At 44.3% G+C, this 26,302-nt stretch overlaps 1 protein-coding gene across 1 annotated transcript in view; it reads right to left on the reverse strand.

Annotated features, from left to right (window-relative positions):
- LOC140120487 (ribonuclease T2-like) overlaps positions 1 to 26,302 on the reverse strand; it is a 292,997-nt gene that overhangs the window by 164,779 nt on the left and 101,916 nt on the right. The window contains exon 4 of the mRNA XM_072139513.1: positions 19,211 to 19,351. Coding sequence (XP_071995614.1) covers positions 19,211 to 19,351 — 141 coding nt within the window. The remainder of the gene's footprint in view (positions 1 to 19,210; positions 19,352 to 26,302) is intronic.

The following is a 26,302-nucleotide window of genomic DNA, read 5'->3' on the forward strand; positions in this document are numbered from 1 at the left end:
ATTCGAGACAAACTTTTCCCGATGCTCGAGTGCTCGTCTCGAATAACGAGCCCCATTGAAGTCAATGGGAGACTCGAGCATTTTTCAAGGGGACCAAGGCTCTGCACAGGGAAGCTTGGCCAAACACCTGGGAACCTCAGAAAAGGATGGAAACACCATGGAAATGGACTGGAAACAGCAGGGGCAGCATGCATGGATGCCTCTGAGGCTGCTTAAACGCACCATTATGCAAAAATTATGGGCAACAGCATGGCCATGACAGAGTGACCGAATGAGGCTAGATAGCATCTAAAACATGCAATAATTGACCCTGACACTATAGGGGACGGCATGCAGAGGCAGCGGCAGCAGTGGCAGGCTAGAGAGTGTCATGGCGACATACCCTAAAAGGACTCAGGTTTCACCAAAGGAGGTGAAATGATTTCCTATGTGAACAAAAGGTTGACGGTATATTTAGTCGATAACACAACATGGTGGCGACATAGTGACCAGGTTCCATAACGTATCTGGTGAAACCCCCGAAAAATTAGCCTGACACAGCTCTTTTGATAAGGGGACGACATGTGGAGGCAGCCATGGAGACGACTTCCATGATTAAGAGCGACAGTATGGGGCATTCATATTGCGCTGCTATGATTGCAACTTCAGGTCTCCAGCATGGCGGCGACAGATGGGCCGAGTTCCACTATGTATCTGGTGAAACACCTGAAAATTCTGCCTGACACAGCTCGTTTGATAAGGGGATGATGTGCTGCATATCCTCTCGTGCTCCAGCATCTGGGGTATAGAGAGTTGAAATGAGACATTGGTGGACGCTGTGGAGGATCGTGGTGGCAAAATGGACAGGAAAAAGCAGGGGCAGCATGCATGGATGCCTCTGAGGCTGCCTAATCTTGGGATGGAGCTGGCGGTCCACTGCCAGGCGAGATTTCGCCTGTCCAAGCCCCTGTCTCTCGGCTCCTCCCCACCCAAAATGGGCCTGGGGGCCAGAAGCGTTTACTTTGAAAAAATTATAATTTTCAAAGCAGGCCGGGTCGTTTGAATATTTCACCTAGGAATAATGGAATAGCATAGTGGTTCTATTTTTAATTGTTTTTACGGAAATGGTTCCATGATTAAGAGCGACAGTATGGGGCATCCATATTGCGCTGCTATGATTGCAACTTCAGGTCTCCAGCATGGCGGCGACAGATGGGCCGAGTTCCACTATGTATCTGGTGAAACACCTGAAAATTCTGCCTGACACAGCTCGTTTGATAAGGGGACCATGTATGGAGGCAGTGAACTAGTAGTAGATTAAAGGTACTGCAGTTAAACCTATGTTAGTTGGATCTTGAGATGGAGCTGGCGCTCCGCTGCCAGACAAGCTTTCGCCAATCCAAGCCCCTGTCTCTAGGCTACTCCCCAAACAGCACTTCTAAGAACCTTTTGTATAAGATCAAGTGTAGTAGCGTTCTTATAAGTTTGGGATATGGCGGGTGAGGGGAATGTAAACAGATGCGCAAGAAGCGCTGAAATAATATCGGTAAATGATAAAAGTTTGCCAGGATATTTTGTGGATTACACAGCAGGGTGGCGACAAAGTTAACAAGTTTGATGTGGAAGCCATGAAAACAACCCAAAATTCTGCCTGACACAGTTTGTTTGATAAGGAGACCATGTATGGAAGCAGCTATATGGACGACTTTTGGAGGCAGCTATGGCGATGACGTGTGGAGGTAGCAATGGAGACAACGTGTGGAGCCAGCTAAAAAAACAACATGTGGAGGCTGCTATGGAGACAATTTAATTTGGATAGTGCCTGTATGTGGCAGTCCAAAAAAGTTTTCAAACCAGAGGAGCAGGTAGGTGGTCCTCCAGAAAAATTAAATAGATTGAGTGCCTGTATGTGGCACTCCCAAAAATTGATTAAAACAGAGGACCGGGTAAGTGGCCCTCCAGAAAAATTAAATACATAGAGTACTATAGCTAGAGCCAGTTGGCCCTGGCAGAAAATAGCCAGTTTCCTATGCTTTAATGTACAAAGAGGAGGATAAGGAGGACAATGAGGAGGAGGAGTGCATACATTATTCAGGTTGAGCTTCTTTCACCTGGTGGAGAATGAAGGCTTTATTCATCTTGATAAGCGTCAGCCTGTCAGCGCTGTCAGTCGACAGGCGTGTACGCTTATTGGTGATGATGCCACCAGCTGCACTGAAAACACGCTCGGACAACACGCTAGCGGCAGGGCAGGCAAGAACCTCCAAGGCGTACAGTGCCAGTTCATGCCACATGTCCAGCTTTGAAACCCAGTAGTTGTAGGGAGCTGTGTGATCATTTAGGACGATGGTATGGTCAGCTACGTACTCCCTCACCATCTTTCTGTAAAGATCAGCCCTACTCTGCCGAGACTAGGGACAGGTGACAGTGTCTTGCTGGGGTGACATAAAACTGGCAAAGGCCTTGTAAAGCGTACCCCTGCCAGTGCTGGAAAAGCTGCCTGCTCGCCTACTCTCCCTCGCTACTTGTCCCGCAGAAGTACGCCCTCTGCCGCTAGCGCTGTCAGAAGGGAAATACTGTTTCAGCTTGTGCACCAGGGCCTGCTGGTATTCATGCATTCTCACACTCCTTTCCTCTCCATGGATGAGAGTGGAAAGATTTTGCTTGTACCGTGGGCCCAGGAGAGTGAATACCCAGTAATCGGTGCTGGAATAAATTCTTTAAACGCGAGGGTCACGGAATAGGCAGCCTAGCATGAAATCTGCCATATGCGCCAGAGTCCCAACGCGCAAGAATTCACTCCCCTCACTGCCCATTTCCTCCTCCTCCAACTCCTCTTCTTCTGCCCATACACGCTGAACAGTGAAGGACTCAACAATGGTCCCCTCTTGTGTCTCGCCAACATTCTCCTCCTCTTCCTCCTCATCCTCCTCCACCTCCTCCGATATGCGCTGAGAAACAGACCTAAGGGTGCTTTGGCTATCAACAAGGGGTATCTTCTTCCCCCGTCTCTTGTGACGAGCGCAAAGCTTCCGACTTCATGCTGACCAGAGAGTTTTTCAACAGGCCAAGCAGCGGGATGGTGAGGCTGATGATGGCGGCATCGCCACTGACCATCTGTGTTGACTCCTCAAAGTTACTCAGCACCTGACAGATATCAGACATCCACGTCCACTCCTCATTGTAGACTTGAGGAAGCTGACTGACCTGACTACCAGTTCTGGTGGAAGTTGACATCTGGCAGTCTACAATCGCTCTGCGCTGCTGGTAAACTCTGGATAACATGGTTAATGTTGAATTCCACCTCGTGGGCACGTCGCACAACAGTCGGTGAGCGGGCAGTTGGAGGCGGCGCTGCGCTGCCCTGAGAGTGGCAGCATCTGTGCTGGACTTCCTGAAATGCGCACAGATGCGGCGCACCTTCGTGAGCAAATCAGACAGATTGGGGTATGTCTTGAGGAAACGCTGAACTATGAGATTTAACACATGGGCCAGGCATGGCACATGTGTCAGTCTGCCGAGTTGCAGAGCCGCCACCAGGTTAAGGCCGTTGTCACACACAACCATGCCTGGCTTCAGGTTCAGCGGTGCCAGCCACAGATCAGTCTGCGCCGTGATGCCCTGTAATAGCTCTTGGGCGGTGTGCCTTTTATCGCCTAGGCTCAGCAGTTTGAGCACCGCCTGCTGTCGCTTAGCGACGGCACTGCTGCTGTGGCTAGAGCTACCGACTGATGGCGCCATGCCCACGGATGGTAATTCGGAGGAGGAGGTGGAGGAGGGGTGGGAGGAGGAGGAGGCATAGTAGGCCTTTGAGACCTGGACCGAGGTAGGCCCCGCAATCCTTGGCGTCGGCAGTAAATGAGCAGACCCAGGGTCTGACTCTGTCCCAGCCTCCACCAAGTTAACCCAATGTGCCGTCAGCGATATATAGTGGCCCTGCCTGGCAGCACTCGTCCACGTGTCCGTGGTCAGATGGACCTTGTCAGAAACGGCGTTGGTCAGGGCACGGATGAAGTTCTCTGACACGTGCTTGTGCAGGGCTGGGACGGCACATCGGGAAAAGTAGTGGCGGCTGGGGACCGAATACCGAGGGGCGGCCGCCGCCATGAGGTTTCGAAAGGCCTCGGTCTCTACCAGCCTATAGGGCAGCATCTCCAGGGTAAGCAACTTGGAGATGTGGACGTTGAGGGCTTGGGCGTGTGGGTGGGTTGCGCTATACTTCCTTTTGCGCTCCAGCGTCTGGGGTATGGAGAGCTGAACGCTGGTGGATGCTGTGGAGGATCGTGGAGGCGAAGATGGGGTTTTCGCACGGGAGGTGTTTGGGCCGTGGTCCTGGGCAGGGGGCTGACTAGCAGATGACACAGGGGAAGGAGCAGTGGTGTGCCCGGCCGGAGGTGAACGGGCTTGGTGCCATTGAGTGGGGTGTTTAGCATTCATATGCCTGCGCATACTGGTGGTAGTTAAGCTAGTAGTGGTGGAACCCCTGCTGATCCTGGTTTGGCAAAGGTTGCACACCACAGTCCGTCAGTCATCCGGTGTTTCTTTAAAGAACCTCCAGACTTCTGAAAATCTAGCCCTCGCCACGGGAGTTTGACTACGGGCAACATTTGGAGCTGATGCACCAACTCTGGCCCTGCCTCTCCGTCTGGCCCCACCACTGCCTCTTCCAACCTGTTCTGCTATAGGACTCGCCTCCGTCTCAGAAGCACTGTGTTCACCCGGCCTGTCAACCCAGCTTGGGTCTGTCACCTCATCATCCTCCGATCCCTCAGTCTGCTCCCCCCTCGGACTTCCTGCCCTGACAACAACTTCACCACTGTCTAACAACCGTGTCTCCTCATCGTCCGACACCTCTTTACACACTTCTTCCACTATGTCAATAATGTCATCATCACCCACAGACTGCGACCGGTGGAAAACCTGGGCATCGGAAAATTGCTCAGCAGCAACCGGACAAGTGGTTTGTGACTGTGGGAAGGATACAGAAAACAGTTCCTCAGAGTATGCCGGTTCAAATGCCAAATTTTGCTGGGAGGGGGCAGACTGGGGGGAAGGAGGCTGAGGTGGAGGAGCTGGAGGAGTGCTGATTTCGGTGACATGGGTGGACTGCGTGGAAGACTGACTGGTGGACAAATGGCTAGAAGCATTGTCCGCAATCCACGACATCACCTCTTCGCACTGTTCTGGCCTCAACAGTGCTCTACCACGAGTAACAGTAACTTGAGACATGATGAACCTAGGGAGTGTAGCTCTGCGGCGTTCCCCTGCTTCCCTCATCAGCAGGTGGTGTCTCACCCCACCCAGGACCACGGCCTCTGACCCCTGCAGTAGTTGGACGCCCACGTCCTCGTCCTCTACCCCTAGCCCTCGGGTTAAACGTTTTCAAAATTAAAGTGTAAACTTTAAATTTTTTTTTTTTGTGTTTTTTTGTGTTTTTTTTTTTAAACAAAACGCTGCTATCCTATTGCTATGGCTAGTTTCTAACCTACACTGACAGCACACAACTGGACTTTGAGTTATAAGAGAAATAAACGTAAAAAAAAAAATAAATCAGCAGACTCGGCGTAATTCAAATCAAACCCCTAATAAATTGCCCCACTTCGGTGTTTGAGGTGGATATGTGTGTCACTAAGAGCTAAACACAACGGTCGCAAGTCTCCCTGCAAATTACTCACAATATGGTACTAGCTGCACTACTAATAGCAGCAAGCCCAGCCACAAGCAAACCATAAAAAAGGAAAATAAAACGTTATTGTAGCCCTAAGAAGGACTGTTGGGTTCTTGTAGAATCACTCCTGCCTAACACTATTCTAATAGAACACCCTAACGCTTTCCCTGACCAGCAGCAGCTCTCTCTCTAGCGGCATCCAGACAGAGAATGACGCGAGCAGCGCGGGCAGGGGCTAGTCTATTCCAGGGTCACCTGATCTGGCCAGCCAACCACTGCTATCGACGTGTAAGGGTACCACGTCATGCTGGGTGGAGTGCAGAGTCTCCTGGCTTGTGATTGGCTCTGTTTCTGGCCGCCAAAAAGCAAAACGGCGGGAGATGCCATTTTCTCGAGCGGGCGAAGTATTCGTCCGAGCAACGAGCAGTTCCGAGTACGCTAATGCTCGAACGAGCATCAAGCTCGGACGAGTATGTTCGCTCATCTCTAATCATAACCTAACCAACTGAACCAGAAAAAGAGGCAAGATTACAGTCATATTCTCAAATGAGGGACATAACAATATAGTGTTCCAAATCTCAGGTTATGGATATATAAACACATAATATAGGTTATTCAGATTGTCTAGCTGTGGAAGTTGCAGATGCTATGTAATAGACTTCAACCACATATCCCACTTTGTAAAATATTATTTAGGCTGTCCTGCTTGAAAAGCTACCATTCTTTATAGGTTGCATACCATATTCATATGCCTAGATACTTCAGTAAATGAAGGGATCTATCTTGATTTCCACAATGAAGCTATCAAAGTACAGTAATAGCAATAGTTGTTAAGTGATAAATTAAAGGTTTCTACTGGTCTTCTAAGAGATGGAATTAAATCCACTGAGTGCTTTATTAAGTTCTATGCCATAGATTGCAGCTGGTTTCTAATTAAAAATTGGACATGACTAAAATATATGTAGTATGGTTCCTCTCTCTTTTTTTTTTTGTTATAAATCTTTTTATTGTTTTCTTATGTAAAACATATGAACAGTTAAGTAGGCACAGAAGTATATACCGCGTTTTCCCTAAAATAAGACAGTGTCATACATTCTTTTTATCCCCCAAAAGTCCCACTTTGTCTTACTTTCAGGGTATGTCTTATATTGGAAAAACTTAAGGAAACTTTACATGGTGCATTTTGTGAATTGCTTACTTGGTACCGTAATGGTGATCGGATCAATTCCTCTGCGGTGCTGGGTACAGGTGTGGCTTCTTCTTCCTCATACAGAAGCCGCTGGGCCATCATAGGGGCCACCAGCGGCTGCACATGAGGACACTGAGGCTGCGTGTTTTTGTATGTTATCCAGGGTCCTGATGAACCACGGACAACATTACTGCTGCTCCTGCGGCCTCCAGATGCCTCCGCTCATTCCGCTCCAGATCCGTCCGCATCCTGCTCTAACAGTCCGCATCCCGCTCTAACAGTCCGCATCCCACAATTAATGCAGCAAAAGGTACCGGTACTATGGCTTATATTTTTCCAATGTACAGTTTACTATGTCTTACTTTCGGGGTACATCTTACATTAGCCGACCCCCCTAAAACCCTCACTACGTCTTACTATCAGGGGTGTCTTACTATCGGGGAAACAGGGTATTAAAGTTAACATTCTTAAATTATGCTAACATTACAGATATTCATTTGCTAAATAGATGACATTTTTAGCATTTTCCAAGTGCCTACTTTCTTAGTATCCGTTTGCTTGTGAGGGAAGAAAGGGTGAGGGGGGTGTAAGCATAAATGGTTCATGGTCCTAACCAGACCTAGTTCGAATATGCCATTTTGATAATAATATGAGGGATGGGGTAGGTTGGGTGGGGTTTTAGTCATATCAAAACCAAACAAAAAAAAAAGCAACATAAAATAAAGTAGAATAATGTAACTTCGCATTCCCATTCACAGAACCAGACCAGATTGCTAGGCTATTTCCTTATTGTTGCGCTTAGGTTGTATTAAAGGAAACCTACCACTTGAAGTGGCAGGTTTCAGAAGAAAACACTGAGCACCAGCTCAGGCTGAGCTGGTGCCGGTGCTTATTTTTGTTAGTGTTTTAAACCGCGGTATCGCGGTTTAAAACACTTTTTAAACTTTGTAGCCGGCGCAGGGAGGTACGCTCTTCATCATGCAGAAAAGTAATGTCTAAACTTCTCCTCTAGTATGGTTTACAATTAGTTTTTATGGAACCGCTTGAGGGTAATGTTGTTTAAATAGGACCATATATTAGAGATGCCCTTTAATTCCTTTGGTCTTAAAGGGGTCGGTATTAGATTGCTTGGTATTAATGGGGATGGGGAGCCTGATAATCGCTTTTCTGCCTTCAATGTTTTATTGGTTTGGATCGTCCAACAGGTAATGGGGTAGTCGCATTTTCCAATTACCTTAATGTTCCACAGTTGTGCCTTCTGGCTCTGTGACAGTGTATGCATTTCTATTGATATTCCTAGATTGTGGAATGCATTTTAATGTAATTGGATCCACCTTTTGAGATGGATGGCTCTGTAATAGTTTTATATGTCTGGGAGTCCAAACCCACCAAATGACTTCTTAAGTTTTAGCCTGTCATATGCTATTCTAGATTTCTTCCCTTTCCAAAGAAAAGTTGTAAATAGCAAATTTAATGTTTAGGAAAAATGACTTGGGTACAGCAATCGGCAAGGTTTGTATCAGGTATAATAATTTAGGCATAATGATTGTATTTAGAAGATTTTTCCTGCCCATCCATGAAACAGATAGGAGTGTTAGGTTATTTAGAGGATGATATTTGGGATAGCATAGGTAGATAATTTTCTTTGTAAAGTGAAGTACATGAATTTGTCAGGTAAATGCCTAAGTATTTTATTTTTAAAGGTTGCCATTTGAATGAATAGGTCTTTTTAAGGGAGTCTTTAGTTGTCTGTGAAAGGGATATATTTAAAGCTTCTGATTTTATCAGGTTTACCTTGAAATTTGATAACAGGCCAAATTCTGAGAATAGTTCTATAATATGGGGGAATGCTATGTATGGGTTACAGTAGAAACCTGGGATCGAGGGACTGTGGGGCAAAGCTCCAAGTCCCAACGAATGGTAAAGAGAAGATGCAGAGGAAGAGAAAAAAAAAGCGCAGCTGTCGTGTGATACCGTAAAATATAGATGGAGAAGAGTAAGGCCAAACTCTCACCTTGTGGAGGGTGGTATGGGCATATAGAAAAGTTGCTACCAGCAGCTGCCGCTCCTTGGATGCCACGTTCACCGAGGACCAGGACCCCGGGACGATGTGGAAATGAGAAGAGAGCCCGAAGAGACGTTTAGGAAGGCGCTTGGTGCAATCAGCAAACACAGAGTTCCAGGGCTTGAAGGAATCTCTTTTTTATTTCTACTTTAAAAGTAGGTGATAAAATAAAAGTATACAAACGTAATAAAATACAATGAAATAAAATGCGACGCGTTTCAGCCCCGATCTGGGGCTTTCATCATGCCTGATGAAAGCCCCAGATCGGGGCTGAAACGCGTCGCATTTTATTTCATTGTATTTTATTACGTTTGTATACTTTTATTTTATCACCTACTTTTAAAGTAGAAATAAAAAAGAGATTCCTTCAAACCCTGGAACTCTGTGTTTGCTGATTGCACCAAGCGCCTTCCTAAACGTCTCTTCGGGCTCTCTTCCCCTATGTATGGGTTAGTAAGGGGAAAAGTAAGAGGTCGTCTGCAAACACAGCATTAAGGTGGGTCTCTCTGCCAATCCTCAGACCCACTATGTTGGGATTGAGTCTGATGGCTTGGAGCAAAGTCTCCATGACTAAAATGAATAATGTTGGGGACAGAGGCCAGCCCTGACGTGTTCCATTTGCAATCAAAAAGGGTTTTGAGAGGAGTCCATTCACTCTTATACTTGCGCTCGGTTTTTGATATAGCGTCATAATAGCCAAGATGAATTGTGGCGGGATTCCGAAACTTGACAGGGTGGCTGTCAAATATGATCAGTCCACCCTGTCAAATGTTTCCCCTGGTCTGTGCCTAAAGTTTTTTCCCTGGTTTGGGTAAAAGAGTAATATTAGCCATTAAGACCTGATAGGGTAGTGAGCCTCCTGATAAAAGTGCATTACATCAGTCAGTAATGTGCAGGAGCAAGACTAGAAAATTTTTAATAATACCTAGCACGGAGACCATCTGGTCCTGGGCTTTTCCCCAGTGGGAATTATCTGATAATATCTGCTAGTTCTTTGGTGGTTATAGGGTTGAGCAATGAGTTCTGTGCCGACTCATCCAGGGCAGGCAGGGAGAGCCTATCGAAAAACTGCGGTATATGATGTTGTAATTCAAGTGAGTTATCCTGGGTGGGTTTTTTGATGTTATAGAAATATGAATAGAATGTTCTGAAACTTTCTATTTATAATTATCTTGGGGTGATGATACTAGAGATATGAGCGTATTCTCTGTCTTTTTTCAGAAAATCCCTTTGTCTCCATGGGCATAATACTTAAATTTAGAATACTGGAATTGCTTAGCTGACTTAATATTAAGATGGTCTAACAACTCGCTCCTCAATCGTTCAAGTTGGTCCTAATAGGCTGATACTTTGGAGAGCTTATTTAGAATCTCAATAGCTGAAATTTTTGTCAACAATTCATTCAGTTTAGCTGTATTTTTCTTTTTAAGTCTGGCTCCTAATTCCCTCAGCACTCCTCCTATAACTAGAGATGGGCAAATCGATTCTAACGATTCTAACTTAGTCAGAATTTCAGGAAAAAGAAGCCGAAGTTTACGGTGATTCGTGGGAACTACGTTTTTTTTCCCTCCTTTATTACCAAAATGGGCGCGTGTTACAATGTGTTACATGGGGCAGAGAACTTTGGGAAGGAGAAAGGAACACACTCAATCACATGTGCAGACCTGTAAGCCTATCTGCACTTACGTGATGTTACACAGACTATAAAAGAGGCAGCTATTTTCTGGTCAATAAACATTTATTGAAAAGATTACAAAACAAGTTATACAACTCCTTACTTAAGCATGTCAAAACATGGTAACAGAACATTTTGTCATATGGATTATGCAATAGTATGATGAAGCAACTTGAATCTCTGAGCTATGTGCCCTGTAGGGCATGAGGTTGCACTAGTTGAGATAAGTGGTTTGCATCAAGCAGATCAGATCCAAGGTGACAATATAATAAGCCTAAGTAGTATTACATAAGACAAAGACATATACATCCACATAAACAGACATACAACAAATTGTGTCAAAAAGAATAAGGTTATACATTACGTCGAAAATAAGTGCCGGAAAGAGGCAGTGTCTAGAAGATGAGTATATGTACACAGATTAAGGAACCTCTCCAGATGATACCCAGGTGGTTAGAGCAGGTCAATCTTTAAAGGACATCCAAGCAGACCAAGTAGAGTAAAACACTGTTACCCTGTCCTCATCTACAGCCTTGAGCTCTTCAATCCTTTGGATGTGAGTCATAGCAGCCACCCAGTCAGCTCTTGAAGGACATGCGATCGACCTCCAAAGCCTGGGGATAATCTGGCGTGTAGCAACTAAGAAGTGTCTCAGCAGGCCCTTTTTAATTTTTGAGATGGGGCCAGGAAGTGCAGAAAGCAAAGCCTGTTCCGGAACAAAAGTCTGGTGAGATTTAGTTAAAGCATTGTATAAACGATTGACATCACTCCAGAGAGGTGCAATTAGAGGGCAGCTCCACCATATGTGTAACATTGTGCCTGTTTGACTTTCACACCGCCAACAAAGATCTGAGACCTGAGGATAGATTTGTTTCAGTCTGACCGGTGTACGGTACCAACATGAAAGGATTTTAAAAGTTAAGCTCTTGCAGTCTGCATGACGAGGACAGGGCATGCGTTAATATGTACACTGTGTCCCACTGATCCATTGACAGTTCCTTACCAATGGCTGTTTCCCATGCCCTAGCATAATACGGTCTTGCGTCTCCAGTCTCCTTTGCCAGAAAGACACCATATAGCAGTGAAATGGTATGTGTAAGAGGAACCTTGGTAAGACAGAGTTCCTCAAATGTTGTGAGAGTAGATGTTAGTGTAGGGGTTGGTGCAAGTGTGGAGACAAAATTTTTCAGTTGAAGGTATTAAAGCCAGTGACCTGGGCGATTTCCCGCACCTATGTCAACCAATGGGCGGATGCCATCTTCAGATACTACATCTCTAATTCTAGGTAGAGTATCCTGACCCAAACCCAGGAACGAGCTAGCTTGGATCCCTGGTTCAAATTGAGGATTTCCCAGAAGGGGAGTTATAGGACCGGGGACTGTGATTATTCCCTGTGTGAGTGCAAACTTCCTCCAGATTCGCAACAATCTTTTTAAAATGAAAGAAAGCGGGAGAGATTGCAGTGCGACAGATTGAGGGACCCAAACGCTTAGGTCTCATTAAGAGGCTCCTTCGTATGCAAGGTGTAGAATCTCGCCATATGAATTGACGTGATATTTTGTGGAGAGTCACAAAAAAAGGCACGCGGAATGTCCATGGGTACCATTTGAAACAAATATAGTAGTCGGGGGAGAATATCCATTTTTAGAACATTAATCCTCCCAAACCATGAAAGAATCGATCCCATCCATTTAGCTAAGTCAGCGATGATGGACTTCAGTCATGGTTCATAGTTGAGAGAGTATAAGCAGCATGGATCTGCAGAGATTTGCACCCCTAGATATTTAATTGAAGTGCTGGCCCATCTAAAGGGTTCAACGTCAGAAGCTCTGACTCTGTCTGTGAGAGAGATATGTTTAGCAATTCTGATTTCTGTAAATTAACTTTGAAGTTACTCAGTTTGCCAAATGTCTCAAATTCCTTCAGTATTGACGGGAGAGAGATTTGGGGATTGGTCACATACAACAAGTCGTCAGCAAAGAGAGACATGTTGTGGTGTATCTGTCCAACCTAGTTTGCATGATTTGTAGAATCTGGCTGTGACGCCATCTGGACCCGGGCTTTTCCCCGTTTTAAGGTTTTTAATGACTAGTGCCACCTCTTCTTCCGAGAAGTTATTTTCTAGAATCTCGGCTTCCTGCACCGGGAGCTTTGGAAAAGAGTTAGTTTCCAAATACTCTTCTATCAGTGATGAGCTTGGGGGAGGTGAGGTGGGGCTAGACCCACGATCTGCTATGTTGTATAGGGCAGAATAGTATTTAGAAAACTCATCTAGTATCTGGTATTCCTTGTGTACTAAACCTTTAGTCGGAGAGTTTATGGAGAAAATATGTGTGGTTGGAGTGCGAGGATGTATTGCTCTCGCAAACCAGGCTCCACATTTATCACCATATTCGAAAAAGCCTCTGTGCATGCGTTCCCTAGCACATCTATATTTTTGATCTAGGATGGAAAGAATTTCTTGTCGTAATAGGGATTTTCAGCCTTTAAGGTCTCTGAGGGAGTGGATTTGTTAATACATTCCTTATCCGCCAGAGATCTCAGTGTTGTTTTAAGTTTGTGAGCTCTCTCTCTCTTCAATCTGGCCTCATGGGACATGAAAATGGATCATAATTTATGTTTAGTCGCTTCCCAAACAAGTATGGGAGGAGCAGTATCCGAAGCGGATTCCTCTAGCGCGCTCCGTATTGCTGACTTAACCTCTTCTGCAAACAAGGAATCATCCAGCAGATGATCAGATGATCATTGAGACGCCATGTGCCTTTTCAGACTTGATATGGGGACCCTTCTAAGGAGCCATAGACCGGGGCATGGTCTGACCATATAAAAGTGTCTATAGGGCATCTAGGAAGCATGTCGAGTAGTTTGTGAGAAAGGAATATATGATCAAGTCTATGATAAGTGTTATGTGCTAGTGAGTGGTAGCTGTATTCTCTAGGGGAATGTACACCAGGCGAAGTGCACGAAGCTCGGCTTTCAGTCTGCGTCTTTTGGCAAAGGAGACAGACGACCTACCCGCAGTAGTGTCCATGTCCACGTCCATCACCATATTAAAGTCCCATCCTAGGATTATTTCTGAGCCATCTGCAAATTCTGCCAGCTGACAAAGCAAAGTCACCCCAAAGGATACCTCATTAGAGTTGGGGAAATATGCATAAGCGATAGTGAAGACAAAGCCTTGCAGGTTAATTTTTAAAAACTTAAATCTACCTTCTGGATCAAATTTCGAGTCAACTAACACAAATTGTATAGACTTATGAAATGCTATCGATACCCCTCCTGCTTTCCGCTCGGGATGCGGGCAATGATACCATTTAGAGTACAAATACAAAATACAAAAGGACAACCTCAAATTGTTCATGATGGTTTTGTATGTCCCTGGGTAAGGGACTTCCCTGAGATCAAGAGGGAGCTAGAGGGAAATTGTGAGGGAACGGGTAGGTAGGAAAAATGGAAACAAAGAAACAAAGAGACAACAATCACTCAACAATCACTCAAGGACAGAACACTGTAAACGGGAGGTAGGAAAAGCACAAAACAAGACAGGTTACAAGTAATCAGTTAACCAAATCTAAATTGGGGCACAGTGTAACTACACGCGTATAACTCGCTATATACGCAGACCCCAGGGGGAAGTGTCTAGCTAGGTAGGAGAAACACAGAACCTGTAAACCCCTTTTAGTAGCTGCATCTTAATTAAACAAGATAGTGTCTAAAATGAGAGCGTATCCAACACAAGTAAACTTTCGGACCCATTAAAGAGGAACAGTGAGATAACTCTACTGAAATGGACAGACTGGTTAATCTTCCTATGACCATGGCATGGCAGTTGAGATAAGTAGGAAAAAGTATCACAAATCCTCACACTGCCATTCTAATAACAAGATAGATAAAGAACATTGTCATTATAGAAGAAAAACAGCAATCAACTAATGATAATTCCAGTTACTGGTTATCTTGAGGGCAAGGATTCCTCAGCGGCTGCGGAGCCGGATGCAGCGCAGCTGCCCGTCCTCTTTGACCTCTTCGACCACCCCTCCGTGGCGGCCTAGCCGGAAGCGGAGGTGGTGGAGCACCGCCTCCTAGGCCCTCTGGAATAGGAAGCCTTGGCCATTCAGTGATGGCAGGGGCAGGGAAACCCAAGGCAGCGGATAAACCCGGAACATCCACCGGGTGCTACATGGTATATCTCCTATCTGCATGGCAGATATGAAGACTAAATGGGAACCCCCATGAGTATGGGATGTTTCTTTTTCTCAATTCCTCCAGTAATGGTTTAAGCGCTTTGTGCTTGAGTAACACAAGACGGGATAAATCCGGGAGCAGTTGTAAACGAGTGCCTTGAAAAACAACTTCTCCAGCTTCTCTAGCTTTAAACATAATAACATCTTTAACTTGGTATTTATGGACCCTATAAATGACTTCCCTCGGTGGGTCCCGTACAGCAGGTTTAGCTTGTAAGGAGCGATGTGCTCTGTCCAGTTCTAGGCGTGTATCCGCCGGAACCTCTAGCATAGAATTAAAGATTTGTTGTAAGGTATTATGTAGAATAGAGTTATCCACCATTTCAGGCAGTCCCCGGACTTTAATATTATTGCGGCGGCCTCTATTCTCTGTATCATCCAACTGATCTGCCAGAAATTGGAGCTGAAAGGTGTGCGTAGCTAACAGTCTCATGGGCGTCCACACGGTTGTTAAGGGTAGAAGTACTGTCTTCCACAGTGGAGACTCTGGGGGCCACTCTTGGAAAATCTTCTCGCACCACCCCTAATTCTGCAGCATATGACTATTCTACTCTGGCCATGTAACTTTCCATGTCCTCCCTAGTAGGGATAGATCGAAGATGTGTTAGGAGAGCTTGTAATTCTGCTAAGGCTCCCAATTCTTGTGGCAGCATAGTTGAGGAGTACTCCTGTGGCAACATTATTTGTGATTGTTGAGGCAAGATTGAAGATCTCTCCGAGTACGGGGCCATAGAAAGATTTGGTCCTTCCAAGTCCTGCGGTCCACTAGGTGGTATGGAGGCAGAAGTGAGTAAGGCCGTTGGTGAACCCCGGGTCGGTGTAGAAGGCCACTCCCCCTCCTGTGAGGACCATAGAGCCGGTGAGCGCAAGTTTCCATGCACATCTGTTGACTGTGTGGATGTAGATGGCAGAGCTATGCCAGATATCCCGCATGGATGAAACTGCCTTCTGGGTGTAGTATTCCCCAGGGAGTTTTGGGTGGTATGCTCAGGATGAGTAAGCAAATGAGGCTCTCTCAGGACTTGGTCTTCTCTAGGTGAATGAGCCCCAGGTTCACAATATGAGGGGGAGTTTTGCCTTGGAGCTCCCATAGTTGGAGACTTATGACAGTCTAATAGAGCCATTATCTGGCCCCCAGAGTGATCCCCTGCATCTGGGGCTTCCCTCATCCCCACCTCCTCAAATGTAGTTTGGGGCTGCTGCTTCTATGTGGCATGCTGAAATCCAGCTCCCTGCTGCACTATGGTGCTGGCTGCTGCCGTTGGGGCCAGGTGATCTTGTTCTGGCTGCTGCAACACAGCTCCCTGCTGTGCTATGGCACTGGAACTTAGGTTTGGCCTTGAGTGCGTCACCATGCTCGGGCATCTCACCTGCACTAAGATCCCACTGCCTGAGATGGGGTTGCTGGGGGATTGTCTGGCCGTCGCAGTCCTCACCTCTTCCTCCGAGGTAGCGATCGACCCCTCTGAGCCGTCCGGATCCCGCTGCGGCTCCTCACTCCTCCGGAGATTGGCGCCAGGGCCAGAGCACGTCGCCATCTTGGATGGCGCTTTCGGCGCGGACTCTCCCGCACACTCGCCGGAGTGTGATGTCAGGTCTGGGTCAAGGTTCCGACTTTCTCCTTTGCGCTGCCGGCAGCCGAATTCTGTGTCTCCGTGCGCCCTGTACGTGGCTTCGGCGATTGCGGGGACCCAGATGAAGAAGGCCCAGCCGCTATTTCAGGACCTCGTGCTGCGGTCAAGGGAGCGGTCAACTGGGTGAGAAACTTGCCGATTCCCAAGGTAGCCGTCCTAGTTAAGGGAGTGCAGGAAGCCTTAGGGTCCAGGTGTTTCTTGCGTCCCATTGTGATCAGATGTTGGATGATTCACAGCTTTTGTTGGGGGTAAAGTAGGAGCTAGCACAAAGCATGTCTAGTCACCGCCATAGCCAGGCCACACCCCCCAAGGCAGCGGTTTTCTTATCTCGGCACTTCACACTGCATGTGCTGCCTTTAGCGTCCAGCTGCTTTTACTGTACTGTGCTGTTGTGATTTGCTCAAAGGGTGTCCGTTTTAGGGGATCTGTATACCCCAAATAGCAGTTCTTTTTTGTTGCTGAAGTGAATAGGAAGAAATTAGTGTGATATCCACATACTTTCTGTACTGATATCTGCTTCAATCCCAGGGTGTCAGTAATGGTACTTCTTTATACCCCAAATAGCAGTTCCTTTTTGTTGCTGAAGTGAATGGGAAGAAATCAGTGCGAAATCAACATACTATCTGTTCCGATTTCTGCTCCAATCCCAGGGTGTCCGTTTTGGGGGATCTGTATAATGCAAATTCCGAAACTTTTTGTTGCTAAAGTTCAGAGAAAGATTTACGTGTCAAATCCACGTAGTTTATTGAGTGATTTTTCGCTCCAATTACAGGGTGTCCGTTGTGGGGTATCTGTATAACGCAAATACCAATACTTTTTTGTTGCTAAATTTGAGACCAAAAAATAAGTGTCAAATCCACGTAGTTGATTAACCACTATGTCAGACAGAAAGGTGGCAGGTGGAGCAGGCAGAGGTCGCAGCACAGTAAGGAGATGTCGCAGGAGGGGTGACTCTGTGAGGCCAGAACTGCCATTGCCATCTAGCGGCAGTGTGTTGAGCAACAACCCAAAAAGTTGTTGATTGATTGACTAGGTCACCAAATTCCTCAAATATAACATCTGACAACCACAGCCATGAGTCCATATACAACAACTAGTTGGCATGGCCCAGGAGCAGGTCAGCGGCCCTCATCTGTCCTCAACCAGCCTCTGTCCTGTTCATTTCCCTCAGCCAGAGAGCTACTAGGTGGTTTGGCCACAGCGCCACCATTCAGAGAGGACGAAGTGTCAGCAGCTGCTTGGGAGTGAAGAGATGGGGCAAACATCCTCTGACTCGTGCAGTACGCAGGCTGTGCAAACTGAAACCATTGAGGAGAGTAGCAGTGACAGGGAAACGCAAAATTGACAATGGTGTAGCCAATCGCACTTAGGAGCCCGATGTAGCGGCGTTAGTAGTCGCTCAGCGCAGAGTGTTGGCAGTAAAATCACCACCCTGGCAGTGTGGCAGTTTTTTGCTAAGACACCAGAGCAGCCAAGTGTGTGTATATGTGGAATCTGTGGGAAGAAAGGGAAGCGTGGCCATGGGAACCAACGTTGGCACCACGTCCCTGCATCAACACATGCAGTGTCACCATCCAATGGTCTGGGAGAAACGTGGAATAGATGTGGAGGCCCATCCTGTCGCCGCAGCAACAGCAGCACCTAGTGGCACACATGCCATTTCAGCCAGTCAAGGCTCCAGCACCACTGCCTAAGGGAGCTGTTTGCCTTTAACATCATCTCCCGGGCCAGATGCTCCTGCTCCTCGCTAGGCATGAGCCAGCAGTCGTTGGCAACTATAGACAACTATATGCGTCCAGCCATCCTAAGGTGCTCTTGTCCAAGTTGTTGGTACTGCAGTCCCTCCCTTTCCAAGTCGTGGACACCTTTCAGAGAACTAATGACTTGTGCCGAACCAACCCGCAATTTTTTTCCAATAAAGCACTGCCAGCCCTTCACCATTATGTACAACAGAAGGTGGGCCAGTCCTTGAGCTTATCAGTTTTTTCCAAGGTGCACGGCAGTGAGTACGTGTAGAGCTGTAATTACGGCCAGTACATGTCCTTTACAGCCCACTGGGTGAATGTGCTTCCCACCACCCACACCAACAACTTCCACAAAAGAAGCTGCTTTCTCCTGCTCGTTGTCAAACTGCACGTGAGCGTTTAAATCGTCAATCATTTTGGTTGTCCGTGCTATAGGTATGCTCATTCGTGTTTATATGTTTATGTCTGGGATACGATTGATAGACCTTATGTTTTTGTGCCCTATCCTTAGGTAATGTCCTATTTTCATTAGAGATTGGGTTCCTGCTTGGTTGAATGTTGTGATGATTACCTGATTCCCTACTCGAGGATCTAGTTAGGCAATTCTTTAATTTTTTGATCTTTTTCTCAGAGATTTCTTTCTCTAAAGAAAGTAGTCTCCCTTGAATCCCCTTATTTATGTTGTGAAAATCAGGGTGTTTGTTAAATTGTTGGAGTTTTTCCCTGATAGACACAATTCTATCGGTCAACAGCCTACATTCTTGGGATCTTTTTGCAATAAAGAGTGATACCAAACTCATTGAACAATTATGGAGACACTTATCCCAATCCTCTGTATACTTTAAATCATCAGGAAATGCGGATGGGATGTTTATCATTAAACCCTTTGGGCTTAAGCCATTGTGTAGATACAGTTCCAAGAACGTAATGTCTAGACTGCAAAAGTTCTTTCTTACATAAATCTTCATAAGTCTTTGAGTAAAGACGACATTTGGTTAAAGTCTCACCAACCTTTTCTCTTTGTAGTCTCGGGTGCGCTGTTGGTCAGGACTTCCACTTTGTTCTCCTTTAGAAGTTTTGAAAGCTTTCTTTTCTAAATTGAATGCGATTCCATTGTGGTGAAAACGGTGCTGAGAATCAGTGTGCACATCTCTGGAAAGAAAACGCTCTTCTCAGTATGTCCCCTTCTGCGATCCGTAGCTCATAGCAGATCGGGACGCATCTGAGGATGCGTCTGGCCGTGCGAGTTTACCCACATTCCAGATATGATAGGTATACTTTCTATTTTCTGCAAACTGTCCCATAGCTTCTTAGTCGCTATGTTCTTATACTGACACTTTTCTGTATACACAATGGGTATCTAACCAAATGTAATAATGTGTGTTTTTACTGTTCTTATATACTGTTCATATATATATATATATATATATATATATATATATATATATATATATATATATATATATATATATGAACAGTACATATATATATATATATATATATATATAAGAACAGTACATATATATATATATATATATATGAACAGTACATATATATATATATATATATATATATATATATATATGAACAGTACATATATATATATATATATATATATATATATATATGAACAGTACATATATATATGAACAGTACATATATATATATATATATATATGTACTGTTCTTATATATATATATATGTACTGTTCTTATATATATTATATATATATATGTACTGTTCTTATATATATATATATGTACTGTTCTTATATATATTATATATATATATGTACTGTTCTTATATATATATATGTACTGTTCTTATATAGATATCCGACTTTTAGGTAAATTATTTATTTATACAATATTTGTTTTAGTTGCATGTTTTTTCATGGTACCGGATTGAACACTGACCTCCTGTCTATCATGTGACCAGGATCACGTACTTCCAGAGTCCCGGTACTATGGAAATGTATTTAATGCCCTATCATTGTCTGTCACATTATGCCTGACGAAGGCACCGGTCCGGAGCAGAAACGCGTCGCAATTTTATTAATAAAGAAACTTCTCCGGTTAATACACTGTTTTGTGTGAACTAATACTGCTGAAGCGCCGGTCCATAACTTCATCCCTCAGGATCCCCCCAGCACATAAGTCCATGGGTAACTGGGTATCGGCAATGGCAATAGGAGAGCAGCAGGTTTGAGACAAGATGGTTTATTATTTCAAGCGCAGGAGGTACAGGAACCCAAAAAATCTTGCATATCTTTGACCAGGTCTGGCCACCAAAAGAACTGGGAAATGAGGGCTACTGAGCGCTGGACCTAAGGGTGCCACATGAGAGCTATGTCCCCAAGTCAATATCTTTTTCCCAAAAAGCAGGTTGGACATAAGTCTTGCAGGGAGGAATCTGATGCAGATCCACTGGAGAAGCAAGAACCAGTCTTTCAGGAGGAATGACATGCCGCGGAGACTATTCTTCCCCAATAACATTGTAGGCAAGAGAGAGTGCATCAACCTTGACATTCTTTTCAATAGGATGGAAGTGGATCAGGAAATTGAAACGTGCAATAAAGAGGGACAAGCGAGCCTGTCGTGGGTTGAGGCACTGAGCAGTTTGGAGGTACAGGAGGCTCTTGTGGTCCATATATGCAGACCAGATGACGAGCTCACTATAAAAGTGCCACTATTCCAGGGCAAATTTTCCCCCCCCGCTCACCGTAACATAAAAATAATATTTTATCTTTATTCTCTGGTTCACTACAATTGCGGTGATACCTCATTTATATAGTTTTTCTTATCTTTGCTCAATTTTCCTGAGCAAAACCAATATTGGAGAATATCGCATTGTTTTTACTATTGACAAATTTTTAAGGCCATAACTTCTGTATTTTTCTGTTGTCAGACCTTGTTGAGGGCTTAATTTTTGCAAAAAGAGTTGTTCTTTTCAGTCGTATCATAGTAGGGAACGTAACTGTTTTTGATCACTTTTTAGATCATTTTTTGTGATGGTGTTTGATGAAAAATTGTATATTACGGGAAGTTTTTCGAGTTTTATTTTTATGTCGTTCACTGAGCAGGTTCAATGTTGATTTAGATTTATTGTACAGATTGATACGGATGCGGTAACTACCACATATGTATGTGTTTTTGTGTTTTAGATACTTTATTTGCTTTTCATATGTAACTGGGGAGATTATGGGGCTTTTATTTATTTATTTAATTATATAATAAAATGATTTCATCTATTTTTTTTGTTACTTTTTAACATTTTCTACTTCTTGGCTTGGACAAACGATCGCCCGATCGTTTGCTCAAGCCTTTACACTGCAATACACTTGTATTGCAGTGTATAGTGTAAGTAACTGAGCATGCTGCGCATGCTCAGTTACTTACAGCCGGGTCCTGCCAGGAAGGCAGAACCCGGCGGGTAGAGGAGCAGGAAGCCCCGGGTCAGTCGCCGGACCCGGGGGCAGCAGCAGTACCGATCGGATCCCCCGGTAAGCACACCGGGGGGGGTCCGATCCACGTGGGACACACTTGCACGCCGCGGTCACGCTTGACCTCAGCGTGTAAGGGGTTAAACACCCGGGATCGGAGTTTTTCCGATCCGGGGTGTTAGTACCGGGTCTGGGCTTTAAGATCACAGCCGGACACCGGCACTTGCAGGACCTGTAGTCCCAAAATCTTCTTCTGACGCGCCGCCATAGAAAGGCATACGCGTCAGAAGAAGTACCCTTAATGACCACCGTAAAAAGCCGATACGGCGGTCATTAAGGGGTTAATAGCCTGAAGTTCACAATCTCCTATGGAATAATTCCTTTCAGCTGCAGAGAAGGTTTTAGAGAAAAACCCACAAGTGAGAGGTGAGAACAGCTCTGGCACCTACCGAGGAGACATCGACCTCCAAGTGGAACTGCTTCTCCATATCAGGCGGAGAGAGGACAGAAGCAAAGGCATAACAATTTTACCATTTTTGCTATGGAGCTGATTGATGGCTTGTTTTTTTGCACTTTGAGACAGTATCATTCTGGAGTATTGTTTTTTTAAATCACTTTATTTTTTGTGGGATTATATAGGTAAAAGTTTTTAACAGTTTTTTTTTTACGGTGTTCATTGGGAGGGTTGAATAATGATTTAATTTTATTCTACAGGTTGTTACGGACGCGGTGATAATATATATTTGGGGTTTGTGTTGTGATTTAGACTTTTTTGCCCATTATGTCCCATTACTGTCCATGCACGGCCGCCTGCCGTGTCGAGGGGTCGGTCGAAACCCTTGTATTCACGATCTGTGGGGGTCTCAGCACTAAGATCCCCACTGATCAGCAAGTTAAGCCTTGGATAGGCTCTAACTTGTCTTCTTGAAAAATTTTGGTGGTATGTTTTGCATTTATTTATGAGAAAATCAGATATTTGGGGAAAATTTGGAAAAATTCTTGATTTTCAAACTTCAAAATGTTCTACTTTTTCCATACATAGTCATAAGCGCAAAAATATTTAATAACTAACATTCACTAAATGTCTTCTTTATGTGGACATGGTTTTTTATGCATACTCTTATTTTTGTAGGATGATATGGGCCTTTGAACGTTAGGTGCGATTTTTCACATTTTCATAAAAAACGCAAAATCCTGCTATGGAGGGAGCTGCTCAGGTTTCAAATCACTTTGAGAGGCCTAAATAAAAGTAAAACCCCATAAATTACCCGAGTATAGAAACTATACCCCTCAACGTACGTAAAACAACTTTTATGAAGTTTGTTAACCTTTTAATTGTTTTACAGGGGTTAAAATAAAATCGGATGCAATTTTGAAAGTAAAATTTTTTTTGGCTAAATTAATGTATTTTTTTAAAAAAATGTACAAATTCTCAGTGGATAAAATACCAAGACGCTCCACAAAATTTGATACCCAATCCCTCCCGCGTATAACAATACCCCATATGTGTTTGTAACCTGCTGTATGTGCACACGCCAGGGCATCGAAGGGAAGCTGCGCCATACAGAGAAAATTATGCAGTCACTTTTTATTGGCTATACAATCTTCATTTTTTTGGCAATTTGGACATATAAGGGCTTATTTTTTGCAAAATGAGATGCGCTTTACAAATACTTCATTTTAGTGTGTCATTAGCTTATTGACGAGATTTTATTAACTCTTGAATGTATGGGTGAAAAGAAAATTGTCAATTTAGGTTTACTTTCTTTTCGTATTTTTTGGGGTTCGTACACTAAAAATACTATATTATCTTTATTCTATAGGTCACTACGATTACGGTGATACCTCATTTATATAGTTTTTCATTTATTTTTACAATTTTACTGGATAAAAACTAATATAGAGGAAATCTCATTTGTTTTTGCATTGCCATCTTTTCGGAGACGCAACTTTAATATTTTTTGGTTGACAGAGCTAGTTTAGGGCTTATTTTTTACATGTTGAGTTGTTCTTTTCAGTGGTACCATTTTGACGCACATAACTTTTTTTCATCACTTTTTAGAACATTTTTGTGTAGAGCTTTTATGAAAATTTTACATTTTTGGCGAGTTTTTCGGGTTTTGTTTTTACGGCGTTCACCGAGCGGGTCCAATAATGTTTTTGTTACAGAGGCGGCAATACCACATATGTGGTGTTTTTTTGGTGATTTTGTGGGTTTTTTTTAACTTTATTGCATGTGTATAGGGAATATTTGTGTTAAGGGGACTTTAACTTTAAATAAAAACATTTTTTAATAAAAATAATTAATTAAATAATGTTTTTATTTTTTTTTATTTACCTCTACAGGTTAGTTGAACAAGCGATCCACTGATCGCTTGTTCAAGCTCTTCTTCACCTTACTTAGTGTAATACAGGTGTATTACACTGTGTAATGTAACACTCTAAGCATCGGACCCCCCCCCCCCGGTAAGCACCGGGGGGGGGGGTGTCCGATTCACTTTAAATGCCCTAACACTCCGCGGTCAGCGCAACGGCATCGTGTTAGGGGTTAACACCCACGATCGGAGAAATCTCTGATCGCGGGTGTTAGAGGCGGGTGTCGGCTGTATATTATAGCCGACACCTGCCTCTAATACCTGCTATCACAGCTTCTGGCGCCAGCTCCGTTCAGGAGCCGATGCCAGAAGCTTGACGTAATAGTACTGCAAATTGCAGGAACGCACCTCCCGCGATGCAGTACTATGCCAAATGTCGTAAGGGGTTAATAAGAATGTACCGGGTTTATCAAAACATTATAGGCAGGTATATCAAGGGTATATGTCCAGCTGGCATGTTATCCCCATAGAAAGAGTTCCACGGCCACGAAGGGGAGGAGATTGGAAGAGAGCTTTGCATGTGTTAAAGTGTAACCATAATTTCAAAAAACTTTTGATATGTTGTAGGGCAGGTAATTTTAAGCCCTTTTGCAATTGGATTAGTTACCCGAATCTTGCTCCTTCCTCTTGTATTCTGCAGACTTCCCCCTAGATAGCAGTGACTGCTCAGATAGCTGTAACTATGGACATTCCGTCTTCATAAAGAAGACTACGGAACAAGAAAAAGACTCCGCCTGCAATCAGCTGATCACCTCATGTCTCCCTGCACACAGCTGTTACCTCATGTGTCACTGCCCCAGCACTCAGCCATGTGCAGGGAGAAGACCTCAATAATATAGTGACCAAACACCTAAACACATATCTCTCCTCAGCTTCCCCTACACCTGTATACTGTATAACAAATAATCCACAATGACAGAAACTGCAGCCCCCCATCACCTCACACACACAGGAAATGGCAGGAGACTCTCTCCAAGTCTGCAAGCTGTCCTGTCATGTGCTGTGCTGGAGTGTTACTTAGGTAGGTAGACAGATAGACATGGGTACATAGATAGATAGATAGATAGATATGAGATAGATAGATAGATTCAGTGAAGAGGCAGCACTCCTTGTAGTGGTGAAAGGGGTGAAGCTTTATTCCATAAAAAGTGACGTTTCGGTGTACTGTTACACCTTTATCAAGCATAGTGTGAGTAACAAACAGCCAACTATTTAAGGACCAACAGACCTGCTGATTGGTCAATGGTAAGTGACAGTAATTCAGTGTACATCATACAGAAAAGTGACAAACAAGTAATAACATTATTCATATACATGTTATAAAGTGACTAGTAGTGCCAATATATTATTATGAAGTGTGCCATCATCATAAAGTGACATAGTGCAAAAGTAAACACAGTAAAACACGCCCATCGGTTTGTAGACCTCCTCCACGTCTCCTCCTACTCATTCATGAAAAACAAAATGTTTCAGCTTGGCCACCTGTTGTATCATGCCATATTCATTGCCAAACAGGAAGTGTATACTTTGACCTCCAGGAAACCGGAAGTGAGGTAATCGGCTTGGATGGTGCATGTGTATTGAAGGTATTGAGTTGATGGTGGCCATCTTGGATAAGGGCAGCCCTCTTCTCATTAGACCAACACCAATATGACAAGAGGTAATTATTAAAATACCATTATTTTTAGCGTACGTTATGTGGATCAGCACATATTGTTCATCCACAGTGTACAGAGGACTCACTCGTGCCAAGTACCTCCCTAGTGCCGCAGGATCCATCTGACGACAGACCTGAAGCAAGATGGGGATATAGTACCATTGTCCCGAACGTGTAATCGCCAATTGGGATGACAATCCCACCTCAGAGTCGTGGATGAAGGTCTGGGGAGTTGTTAGAGGGTTATGCCAGGCCAATTGAATTTGAATGGGAGACGTGGGAAAAACGGTCCATCTGATGGGGGTTTTCAATATATGTCTTGAACTCTGTAGATATGGGCGTGTTTTACTGTGTTTACTTTTGCACTATGTCACTTTATGACACTTTATGATGGCACACTTCATAATAATATATTGGCACTACTGGTCACTTTATAACATGTATATGGATAATGTTTGTCACAAACATGGATAATATGGAACATGTTTGTCACTTTTCTGTATGATGTACACTGAATTACTGTCACTTACCATTGACCAATCAGCAGGTCTGTTGGTCCTTAAATAGTTGGCTGTTTGTTACTCACACTATGCTTGATAAAGGTGTAACAATACACCGAAACATCGCT

Source organism: Engystomops pustulosus, chromosome 3 (assembly GCF_040894005.1).
Source record: "Engystomops pustulosus chromosome 3, aEngPut4.maternal, whole genome shotgun sequence".
Taxonomy (NCBI): domain Eukaryota; kingdom Metazoa; phylum Chordata; class Amphibia; order Anura; family Leptodactylidae; genus Engystomops; species Engystomops pustulosus.